This window comes from Rhincodon typus, chromosome 16, assembly GCF_021869965.1.
Source record: "Rhincodon typus isolate 14 chromosome 16, sRhiTyp1.1, whole genome shotgun sequence".
NCBI classification, from domain to species: domain Eukaryota; kingdom Metazoa; phylum Chordata; class Chondrichthyes; order Orectolobiformes; family Rhincodontidae; genus Rhincodon; species Rhincodon typus.
Genome location: NC_063347.1, coordinates 2,025,482 through 2,038,259, shown reverse-complemented (window position 1 = coordinate 2,038,259; position 12,778 = coordinate 2,025,482). Strand labels below are relative to the sequence as shown.

The 12,778-nt window shown below is 42.1% G+C and overlaps 1 protein-coding gene across 1 annotated transcript in view; it reads left to right on the top strand.

The window, feature by feature from the left end:
- The window catches only part of LOC109920967 (zinc finger protein ZXDC-like), a 25,605-nt gene extending 13,375 nt beyond the window's left edge, over positions 1-12,230 (top strand). The window contains exons 8-10 of the mRNA XM_020521021.2: positions 3,807-3,976; positions 7,392-7,493; positions 10,373-12,230. Coding sequence (XP_020376610.2) covers positions 3,807-3,976; positions 7,392-7,493; positions 10,373-10,456 — 356 coding nt within the window. The 3' untranslated portion in view covers positions 10,457-12,230. The remainder of the gene's footprint in view (positions 1-3,806; positions 3,977-7,391; positions 7,494-10,372) is intronic.
- The last annotated feature ends 548 nt before the right edge of the window (positions 12,231-12,778 follow it).

The window sequence follows — 12,778 nt, the reverse complement described above, 5'->3', positions numbered from 1 at the left end:
AAGGGTCTAGGCCCGAAACATCAGCTTTCCTGCACCTCTGATGCTGCTTGGCCTGCTGTGTTCATCCAGCTCTATACCTTGTTATCCATATCTGCTGAGATTGTTTACAGCTTTACTTTATTGCTTCTCCTTCTTTCCCTGTCATCAAAACCACCACCATTTGTTATATTCCTGAGCCACACACCCATTGCCTGGTAGCAAGGTGTTATGTTATTAGAAGTGCTGTTTGCACTGTAAATTAGCCAACTGCATGAAATGACTCCAGTTTACCAAGGAAAGACTTACTTAAGCAGTGCTTTTGTGGTTATTATTATCATGTATGAAATGCAGCAGCCAGTTTAAACAAGGCAAAACCACTTAAGACAGCAATGCACAACATGACCTTCAGTGATCTAGAGTGACTGATAAATATTGACATGGGTACACAAGAGAACTCTTTGTCTTTTCCCAGCACCCTATTTTTCTAACCCACACACCCCCAACCTCCACAGACATTATAGCCAGCATTTGACCCACATCCCTCTTAAACCCTTTCTATTCATGTACCCATCCAGGTGACTTTTAAATGTTGTAATTGTACCAGCCTCCACCACTTCCTCTGGCAGCTCATTCCATACATGCACCAACCTCTGCGTGAAAAATTACTCCTTGTGTCCTTTTTAAATCTTTCCCTCTCTCACCTTAATCCTATGTCCTCTAGTTTTGGACTCCCCCACCCTAGGTAAAAGACCTTGGCTATTCAACCATGGGTTATTTAACACACAAAGTTGTGTTACTTAACTGTCATAATGTAATGAAGTGTCCCAGGATGCTTTGGGTTCTGCTGAGGCTACTCAGTTGCTGACCTTATTTCAGCCTTGATCCGAACGTGAACAAAGAGCTGAACTCCGGGCTGAGATGAAAGTGACTGCAATTGACTAAGTATGGCGTTAGATGGACTACACCCCACAGTTCTAAAGGAGACAGCTGAGGAGATTGTGGAGGCATGGTGATGATCTTTCAGAAATTGCTGGAGCCAGGAAGGGTCACCGATAGCTGGAAAATAACTAACATAACGTCCCTATTTGAGAGGGGAGCGGGGGGGCTGCAGAAGACAGGAAATTATAGGCCAGTGAGCCTGACCTCAGTCATTGGTAAGATTTTAGGGTCCATTATTAAGGATGAAACTGCAGGGTACAGGGAAGTGCATGGTAAAATAGTGTTGTCAGTGTGGATTCATCAAGGGGAGGTCATGCTTGACAAATCTGTTAGGATTCTTTGAGGAGGTAACGAGCAAATTAGACAAAGGGGAGCCAGTAGACATGATTTCCAAAAGGCTTTTGGCAAGGTGCTGCACAGCAGGCTACTAAATAAGGTAAGAGCCCATGGTGTTGGGGGCAAGGTACTGGCATGGCGTGGCTGACAGGCAGAGAGTGGGAATAGAAGGGTCTTTTTCAGGATGGCAGCCGGTGACTAATGAGGTTCCATAACGGTCAGTATTGGAACCATAACTATTCACATTATACATTAACGATCTGGACAAAGGAACTGAGGGCATTGTTAGTAAGTTTGCAAGTGACATAAAGATGGGTGGTGGGACAGATAGTGTTGAGGAAGCAGGAAGGCTGTAGAAGGACTGAGAACAGGGTAGGAGAGTGGGTAAAGCAGTGGCAGATGGAATACAATGTGGGAAAGTGTGCGGTTATACACTTTGGTAGGAAGAGTAGAGGCGTAGACACTTTTCGAAATGGGGAAAGGCTTCAGAAACCTGAAGCACAAAGGGACTTGGGATTTCCTAAGGCTAACGTGGAGCTTCACTTGGCAGGTAGGAAGAGAAACGCAATGTTAGCATTCGTTATGAGGTGTTTAGAATACAAGAGCAGACATATTCTACTGAGGCTGTATAAGGCTCTGGTCAGACCGCATTTATGATATTATGAGCAGCTTTAGGCCCCATATCTAAGGAAGGATATGCTGACGTTGGAGGGGGTCTAGATGAAGTTTATAAGAATAATCCCAGGGATGCAGGGCTTGTTATCTGAGGAGTGGTTGAGGACTCTGGGTCTGTACTTGATGGAGTTTAGAGGGATGGGGGGTATCTCATTGAAATTTGCAGAATACTGAGAGGCCTGGATAGATTGGACGTGGAGAAGATGTTTTCATTAGTAGGAGAAACTTGGTCTGAAAGGTGCAGCTTCAGAATGAAAGCATGACCCTTTGGAACTGAGATGAGGAATTTCTTCATCCAGAGGGTAGAACTCATTGCCAGAGAGGGCTGTAGAGGCCAAATCGTTGAGAGTATTTAGGACAGAAATAGATGGATTCTTGATTAGTAAGGGAAACAAGGGTTACGGGGATAAGATAGCCAATAGGTTACTCAAGTCCATTTTCCTATGATTGAATGGTGGAGCCGATTTGTTGTCCAACAGCTTATTTCTTCTCCTGTATCTTAGAGTCTTATTGAGGAATCAATGAAAATCGGGATTGTGGGGTGGGAGGATGTTGTGGTGCGGTGCAGGATCTCTCTGCTGGTTGGAGTCATACCTGGCGCATAGGAAGATGATTATAGTTGTTGTGGGTCAGCATCTCAGCTCCAGGACATGTCTGTGGTGATCCTCAGGGTAGTGTCTCAGGCCCAGCCATCTTCGGTTGCTTCATCAAAGGTCAGAGGTAGGGATGTTCACTAGGATGTAAGATGTTTAGCACCATTTGCAACTCCTCAGAAACTGAAATAGTCCACGTTCAAATGCAGCAAACCCCATACAATATTCAGGCTTGGAACGGTAGATGGCTAGTAACATTAGCAACACATGCCAGGTAATGGCCATCTCTGAAAAGACAGAACGTAACTGTCACCCTTAATATTCAATGGCATTGCCATCATTGAATCCTCCACTGTCAGCTTCCTAGAGGTTCATGTTGACCAGAAACTGAACTGAACAAGCCATATAAATACTGTAGACCTCAGTGGTTCAAGAAAGCAGTTCACCACCACCTTTAAAAGGCAACTAGGGACAGGCATTAAATGCTGGCATGGCCAGCGATGCCCACATCTCACGAATAAATTTTGAAAATTCACTGATTAACGGGCAGCACGGTGGCTCAGTGGTTAGCACTGCTGTGTCACAGCGCCGGGGACCCGGGTTCGATTCCACCCTCGGGCGACTGTCTGTGTGGAGCTCGCATTTTCTCCCTGTGTCTGGGTTTCCTCTGGGTGCTCGGGTTACCTCCCACAATCCACAGATGTGCATGTTAGGTGGATTGGCCATGCTAAATTGCCTGTAGTGTTCAGGGATGTGTGGCTTAGGTGGGTTATAGGCGGATGGGCCTGGGTGGGATGCTCCAAGGGTCGATGTGGACTTGTTGGGCCGAAGGGCCTGTTTCCACACGGTAGGGATTCCACGGACTATGAACGTAAAGAGAGAGGGTCAACAGACCTGAAACGTTAACTCTAATTTGTCTCCACAGATGCTGCCAAACCTGCTGAGCTTTTCCAGCAACGTCTTTTGATTTACAGTATCTGCAGTTCTTTTGGTTTTTTAAAGAGATACCATGACAGTTATCAAAAGCTTCATCAAAGAAATAGGTTCTAAATGATGTCTTAAACAAAAGAAGGAAATGTAGTTCTTCCAAGGTGGAATTCCAGTGTTCAGAAAACTTTTTGTTTAGAAACATGTTGTGTCAAGAGATGTGAGGGAGGCATGCTGTAAAACTCTGAGAAGTGTGCAGTTGGCTGTTTCCTCCTTTCCATTGTCTGCTCCTCCATCCACCAGCTTCCCTGCTTTCTGGGTGCTAATTCACCAATTTCTTTCTTCACTCATTTTAAGAGAATGCCAATGGTGCTGGACAAAGTAAAAAAAACAACAGGGGACAGTCCACTCCGTCTGCTGCTGTGAGCCAGAACAGTCGCTTTGGTAATGTTATAATGCCTGCTGGTGGTCTGACTATCCGTGACCCAACTACAGGAGCACCCTACGTCCAGACCCAGCTATTGCAGGTAGGATTTCTCAGTTGTTGAAAGTATGAAATGCAGCACATAACAATGGAATACTTAGGTCTTTGGACCAAGCTACGAGACTATTTTATGTAAGTCTCGGTTTTTGGAATTCTTAAGTAAACGTATAACAGTTGTAGTTAAAATTTCATGCTGAGCTTTATTGCAGAGGGGTTTAAATACAAGTGTAAGGAAGTCTTGCCACAATTGTATGGGGCTAATAAAAAAAAACAGTTGGAATAAGGGGGAGCATTTTCAGGATGGCTGCCAGTAACTAGTGGAATCCCACAGGGCTTATAGCTGGGGCCATAATTATTTACAATGTACATTAATAAGTTGGATAAGCGAAATGAATGTACTATTACTAAATTTGTGGATTGCGTTTAAAAAAAAAAGCTGATACAGCGAATAGTGAGAATGACATGGAGTCTGCAGAGGGATAAACAAGTAAGCAAGTGGACAAAAACAGGTAGAATATAATGTGGGGTAATGCACTTTGGCAGGAAGAATGGAGAAGTTGAATATTAGTTAAATGGAGAAAGACTTTGGAAAGTTCCAGCGCAACCTCGTGCATAAATCACAAAAAACTAATGTACAAGTTCAGCAGGAAATTGAGAAGGCAGATAGAATGTTGGCTTTTATTTCAAAGGGAATGGAATATAAAAATAGGTAAGTCTTGCTAAAACTGTATAAGGCACTAGTTAGAGTGAACCTAGAATATTGTGAATAGTTTTGGTCCCTTTATCTATGGTAAGCTATACTAGTATTTGAGGCAGTCCACAGGAGATTCACTAAATTGATACTGGGTATGGAGAGGTTGTGTTGTGAAGCGTGGTTAGTAGGTTGGACATGCACTCATTGGAGTTTAGAAGAATGAGAGCAGACCTTATCAAAAAGTTCTCAAGATTCCTAGAAGTTTTGATGGGGTAGGTGTAATTTTTTTTAGCATTGTGGGAGAGTCTAGAACCAAGGGGGACAATCCCAGAGTGGGGAGGTCGCTCAGTTGTGACAAATATTTGGAGGAATTTCTTCTCTCAGAAGATAATGAATCTGTAGAATTCTTTGTTGCAGAGATCTGTCGAGTCTGGATCGTTAGTAAATTCAAGGCTGAGATAGGCGGGTTTTCAATTAGGAAGGGAATTAAGGGTTATGGCGAAAAGGTAGGAAAGTGGAGTTAGGAATTATCAGATCAGCCATGATATCATTAAATGGCTGTGCAGGATGATGGCCTGAATGGACCACTTCTGCTCCAATGTCTTATGATACTTGAAGGTTTCAGTCTACATTTACATGGATGATAAAGCTGTCTTAGGAGTGGTCCAGTAAAGATTCACTGCATTGATTGTTGGAATGAGTGGCGTTCTGTGATGAGAGGCTGTCTAAATTGATATTACATTCTCTGGAGTTTAAACAAATAACTGATGGCATTGAAAGATGCATGATTCTGAAGGTGCCTGACAAGTTAAACATTGCCTATTTCTTCTGATGAGGAAATTTAGAACAAGGTGCAGCCTCAGGATTAGGGGACAATCAGTGGAGAGGTTGTGAATCTTTCGAATTCTGTCATCCAGAAGGTTGTGGAAGCTAAGCAGATGAGTATATTCCAAAAGACATTCTGTGGGGAGGTGATGGCCTCGTGGTATTATCACTAGTCTATTTATCCAGAGACCCAGGTAATGTTCTGAAGACCTGGGTTCAAATCCCACCATGGCAGATAAAAGTTTGGAGTTGAGATGACCCAAGTCGATTGTTGGAAACAACCATATTTAGGGAAGGAAATTGCTGTCCTCATTATGTAACTCCAGACCCACAGCAATGTGGTTGACTCTTAACTGCCCTCTGGGCAGTTAGGGATAGGCAGTAAATGCTGGTCTAGCCTAGAAGAGAGATCATAGAACACTGCAAAGTAGTGGGATCTTCAGGTACAGCAAGTAACACAAATATACCAAATCAAATGGCACTAGCGTGTTTGTATGTTTTCATGCACCCAGACATTCATCAGAATAATTCTGCCTTAATTGGATAATTAGATTGGATAGAAATTGGACTGAGGGAGCTTGAATGTGGTTACGGCAGGTAGAAAAATACAAGGGAGCTGTTTGGAGACGTGTTGAGGATCCAAGATAAGGTTGATGGATGGGCAGAAGCTTTTGAGGGCTAAAGCTGTTAAAGATTTTTTTTTTAGGAGGTCGATGAGATATTTATGAAGGAGAGGGGAAATTGCTGTGTGAATTGTTTGTCAGCACAAGGACAAGGAAATGTTGAGTGAACAGAGGGTCTCGGCAACGGGTTCAACATCAGGGGCTGGTTGGGGGATGGAGAATTTCAATTAACTTGCCTCGTACTCTTCTAAACTCCAGCAGATACAATCCTAGCTTGTCTAACCTTTCCCTGAAAGACTGTCTATTGCATTAGTCTAGTAATTGTTTGAACTGTTTCCAGTGCATTTACGTCCATCCTTAGATAAGGTGCACAGTATTCCAGATGTGGTCTCTCCAGTGTCCTGCATTACTATGGTCTGACATGCTCCAGTCTTAGACTGACTCAAGAGATGGATTCAAGGAATGCCTACGCCTCCAGAGAGACTGAGTGAAATGTCAGAATGTGTCTCCGGAATTAATTAGCATTAGTTCTACCATTTTTATAAGGCAGCAGTAATGTTGAAAATTCAGTTAGCCTTTCCTAATCTAATATATAACGATATTGTTACAGTACCATAACTTCTTAATATGATGGGCAGGGTAGCTAGGCTCATGTCTACGACAGATTTTTAATGGGCTTTATGGAAGCTTTCTCGCTGTGGGAGTGGGATCTCCTTTGAATGTTTCAGGTGCTTCTCTTGATGCTATTGCTTTGGATTGTTTTTGGGTAATGACTGATTTCAGTTGTGAGGTTCGGTGCTTTAGTTGAAAATGTTGAGCTTATTTGCACCAGTTGTGTTAACAGGATTCTTGAACCGTGGACAGGCAGCAATGAAGAGAGGCTTTTCAAATGGGAGCTGTATTAATGGAATAGAGAATGGCAAGGAAGATGGAGTGGAAGATTGCAACTGTATGAAAGATTACAAGAGAGTATCGAATAAAAGGTCATCAGATCAGCCAGAAGGGCACAGAATGAGGGATATATTGTTTGATGTATTAAGTCTGATGGCAACAAGAATCTTGTGTGTTTGCACCTGAAGAGATGCTGTTGCCTTCAGTGAACATTTATTTAACAGTGGGACACCATTTTGAATTGAGGATGGGGAAATCTAGAACTGTTGCTGGGATTCCCCGTTTACAGTTGTAGAGACAAAAACCCTGCCATCATTTCAGAAGTTGTTAATTGAAGGGATTGTTTTTAATGAATGGGCTGAATGGCCACATTCCATTGGTTTGTATCTTCTGATTTATTTATGCTATTAAATCTTTTGTTTTAGGATGATCCATCAGGTGATGGGGACCTGGCTTTTCAGCTCTCAGCGCAGTCTACAACATCGCATTCACAGCTTACTGTTGATCTTCCTGTTAATATTCTACAGGTACTTAGTTTTTTTTAAAATCTCTTGGATTGCTCTCCTTTATAACAAAGAGGTTAATGGGGAGACATAGTGCTGAAAATGAACATATTCAATATTACCATTCCAAGGGAATTGAATAAATACTCCAAAAGGAAGAATTTGCACAGCCAAGCAGAAAGTGCAGAGGAGTGAGACCAATCCAATAGTCATTACAAAGAGACAAAAAGGACACAACGGGCTAAATGGCCACCTGTGTTGTAATATCTGATTCTAAAACAGGTTGTCTTTATTAATCTTTAATCTAAAGCTCTGTTTGTTGTTGGATCCTTTCATTTCTTTTAAAGTAGCTTCAAGACTTGCAACATGATTACACCCTAATCCAGGCTTTATTACCTGACTTGATTTTAGCCCTACTGCTCTAGCATTAGAAGCCCATCACTACTTAAATCACCAGGCGATGCTTCATTTCCTCCCAGTTCTCATTGTCTCTAGTTTGTGAGGGCCCCCTAACGTTACACTCTGTCAAATGGTGCCTTGATGCCTACTGCTCCTCACCTCTGGAATTCAGCTGTTGTGTTTTGGTTTGTTTCAACCAAGACTGTAATGAGCTGACTGTCCCTTGTAGAATTCAAGCAGGGAGTATGAATGGCGAGGTAGTAATTGGTCAGACTGATTTTTTTTTTAAATTAAAAGGACATACCTGGGCAATTTTCTGCATTAGATTGAAATATAGAAAATAGGAGCAGGAGTAGGCCAATTGGCCCCATGAGCCGGCCCTGTTATTCATTGTAATCATGGCTGATCATCCAACAAAGCACTCTGTTCTCGCTTTCTTCCATTGATTAATTTACTCTTAAGAACAAAGAATTTTGTTAGTGATGCTAGTGTTTGTATCTATACTGGAACAACTTGACTAGTTTTGCAGTACAACCCTTCTACACTGCAGCCAGATAGTGTCAGGGTCCAGAGCTGTTAATGTATTCAGTACATTGAGCTCTTTCTTGGTATCCCTTGATGTGAATCAGATTGATTAAACACTGACATTTCTAATGGGGGGAGGTGCTCAGGAGGAAGCTGCAAAGGATCACCTACTTGGTACCTCTGGATGTAACTGTTGCAGATTCTTTGTCGTTGCTCTGTTGTGCTGGACTCCCCCATGTTTGAAGGTGGGGTGTTTATGGAACCTTCTCCATGAAGGGAAGGAGGAAATTGCAGGGTCGATAGGTCTATAACTGTGCTTTTGTCATGTATGGTCTGTTGTGTTTTATTCCTGTTTGGTACAGCTGAATGAAATGCTGGGTTAAATCAGAAGGAATTTCAGAATCAAACGAAACCAGAAATTGCTGGAAAAGCTCACCAGGTCTGGCTGCATCTGAGAAGAGAAAGTAGAGTTAATATTTTGGGTCCTGTGACCTTCTTCAGAACTGATCATAGCTAGGAAAAGTTTGGGATATATGCTGAAGATGGGTTTGGGAGGGAGAAGGAGTAAATGATGGGTGGAGACGAAGCCCAGAAAGAGGGAAAAACAGTTGGACAAACAAAGGAATGAGTAAAGGTCAGCCTAAGAATCAGTAGCTTCTAATGGGGACCATTAGTGGCTGACAATGGGATGGTTGTGGTAGCAGCCCATGTGATGACAGAGTCTGGAATGTGGAGATTGGTCAAGGACATGGAAGAATGTGTTCGGGCCCTAAAATTATTGAACTCAGTCGGAGTCCCAAAGGTTGCAGGTTCCCAAAGTAGAAAATGAGGTGCTGATCTTCCGACTTGCGCTGAGCTTCACTAGAGCACTGCAACAAACTTGAGACAGAGATGTTGGCCAGGTAACAGGGTGTTGTGTTAAAGTGGCAGGCAACTGGAAGCTCAGGGTCTTCTTACGGACAGGACGTAAGTGTTCTGCAGAGCGGTCACTCAGTCTGTGTTTTGTCTCCCGAGCTTAGAGGAGACCACATTATGAGCAGTGAATACAGTAGATTAGATTGAGTAAAGTGCAGATAAATCACTGCCACACCTGGAAGGTGTGTCTGGGGCCTTGGACAGTGAGGAGGAAGGAAGTAAACTGGTAGGTGTTGCACCTTCTGCGGTTGCATGGGGAGGTGCTTCGGAGTTGTTGGGAATGGAGGAGGACTGGAGCGGGGTGTCCCAGAGGCTGACCGGGGAGGAAAGGGGAATATGGGTCAAGTGGTAGCATTCTGCTGGAGGTGGCAGAAATGGCAGCTATTTATACTGCATGTGTTATGTTCTTCGCACACTCCCAGTATATCCTTTCTATTCCTTTCCACATCATCTACTAATCTAGCCTCCTTAAATGTATCAGTGCTATTCATTTTGACCACACAGTGTTAGAGTGAGTTCCAGTCTTTATGCAAATAAGTAGGTACTGTATTCCATCTTGGATTTATTATATTCAATAATATATTTAAAATTATTTATTGACTATCTTCTATTTATGATCCCTCATTTTCAACTCCTTGGGCGTAGAGACATTTCCTTTATGTTCCTCTGATCCAACCGCGTCATAAGTTTCAAGATGTTTGTGATGATGGGCCTCTGCTTTTTATTGTGGCTGCAAACGGTCTAAACATAAACAAAGTTGCTGGAAAAGCTTAGCAGGTCTGGCAGCATCTGTGAAGAAAAAAAAAAATCAGAGTTAACGTTCTAAGGAAGGGCCACCGGACCCGAAACGTTAACTCTGATTTTTGCTTCGCAGCTGCTACCAGACCTGCTGAGCTTTTCCAGCAGCTTTGTTTACGCTCCTGATTTACGGCATCCGCAGTTCTTCCGGTATTTTTTTAAAGAGATCTAACATGTTCAGTATGGTGTTTTATAAATGTGCATTTTTGTTTAGGTACAAGTATAGGATTATTGTCAGTAACCGATGCTTCATTTGGTGCTTGCAGGAACCTCATCCATCAGCTGAAGATGACAGTGCTAGCAGTTCCCAGTTTACTGGCAGCACTATAAACCTTCAGGACTTGGAGTGATAAGACTTATACAAAATGACACACTGGTTCCATTCGAGCTGATAAAATTTGCACTTTCTACAGAGTCAGGCATGGCCCAGGAACTGGCTGGTTCAGGTTGTGGATTTGGAGTGCGTGGGGTGGCTTGATGTTGGAAATTGCTCAATTGGACAATAATGGGTTTGACTGCAGTGATGGAAGTGCAATTTCCTCAAGATCACAGGCTGCGGCTCCACACCCAGAATCTGGGAGCTAACTGAAATATGAACCTCAAATTTTACAACTTTTGGAATTGTTGGAATGGGGAATATCTGCTGGAGGAACAAGGAAAAGACTGGCACATTGAATGACTCTGGGTTAAAGCTTCCTGTTTTGCAAAGACACCTTATGGGAAAAGGCTGCAATTCTAATTTTAAGAGAGCTGTATAATTTGAAATCACTTCCCTCAGGCAGAGAGAGAGAGAGGGCTCTGTAAATCATTACTGCCCTTCATCTAAATACAAATTCTCTCCTTTATCAAACATGGATGGGTTCTACAGGTTTGGCTGTGAAGGTAACAAGGCTTAACTGTGGTCTCTAATTGAGACTTGTGCATTGGATTTTTACATTTCCTCTACATTGCCTTAACAGAGGGTGGCCAGGGTTCAGCTTGGGATAGAATATAGCATCTCAATAAAACTTACTGGTGGTATCTGATTACTGCTGTTCCAGGCTGAGCTGTCAAATCTCTAAATGACATTACTGTACCATGGTGTGCACAGGATACAGAGCCTTGTTCTTTAATTTCACTGCAGAGATTTTGAAAATGAGAATTTGTTGAGCGTCGTCTGGGATCCAGTTAGGAGGAATCCTGCACGTGTTTTAAAAATGGAAATGGCAAGAAGTCAGTGAGGTATCTGGAATCCCGAGGTTGACTGAGAATGGGTTGTGCAAAAATGTCTGCATCTTCTTCTGGGTGAGAGTCTAGGAAGTGTGTCTAATGTTCGTCTCCTGGATGCATGAGAGTAGGGAGTGTGTCTAAAGTCCGTGTCTTGGATGGGTGACTAGTGAATGTGTCTAAAGTCTGTCTCCTGGGTGAGTGAGTCTAGGGAGTGTGACTAAAGTCCGTGTCCTGGATGGGTGAGTGAGTCTAAGAAATGTATCTAAAATCTGTCTCCTCATACTTTGTTCTTTGGACAGTTTGTCAGGGAAAGCAAAGATTTTGCTGTGGCAGCTCAGTCCCCACAAACCTCGTCTCCTTAACTGAAGTTTAAATATGTATATTTTAAATGTTTTTATATTGTACAGTATGTATATTTATTTATTCTTTTGTACATTTCTAAAGAATATTTGTTGAGAGGAGATTTTGAGAGAGCAGAAATGGTTGAATTTGCACTCATTTCTACTGCCTTTTCGTAAATTACACACTGTGTTGGGGCAGTGAAATTGGGGGGGGAGATTAGTTTTTAATGGTTTGTGCATTTACTGAGTGTTAAATCTCAGTGAAGATAGAAATGGATTCAGACGACTTCTAATTTTACAATTAAACTGTTGGGATAGGGAGTGGAAAATACCTCCCCGCTTCTTACTTCAATGATCCAGGTGCCTACTTGTGCAATTCTTGTACAGACAGTGTATGTTCTGTGTACAACTGCAATTGTTAAAACTCCTTAACCCTAATGGTCTGGTTAATGCTTAAGATTTTGAAAATTAACAGAACTTCCTACAATTTGTTTGTCTGCATTAAAGATTGAAGCAGTGTGGCCCCATCACATGCAAGGCAGCAGATTTATATTAAAAATAAATGGAATTTTGACACTTGGCTCCAGTTATTGGCCCTTCATTGGCAGTTTAGCCTTTTTTACAGTGAAACATTTATTGCAAAATAAGATACTGATTTTTAAAGTTTCAATGCCGTATTTGAATTATTCCCTGCTTTTTCTCTCAGGTAGTTATCCACTTATCGATCCATTGATTAGGTGCAGTGTTCCATTCAGTATATTTGAGCTGGTCTAAAGTAATGCAATTTAAGAATTATATTTCAGTTTTTAATTAACATCCGGAAATAAGCTCATTGTTGCAAATCCAACTACTAAGAGGAAAGTTTATCTAACATTGATCAGAATGTGATCAAATTTGGCAAAGAAAAATTTTGTTACAGTTACTAAGGTCCTAGAGTTTGGTGGTGCTAACTTTAACTAAATGGTGGCACACAAATTAAATTGGTTAAAAGTGTGATTGAGGGAAACTAAAGATGAACAGTTGAGGAAAGTTTATACTGAACTGCAAAGAATGGTGTGGATTCTGTGGTCTGGAGGAGAACCAATCTACAGCATAGGAAGGTTGTTAAAATAATCTAAAACT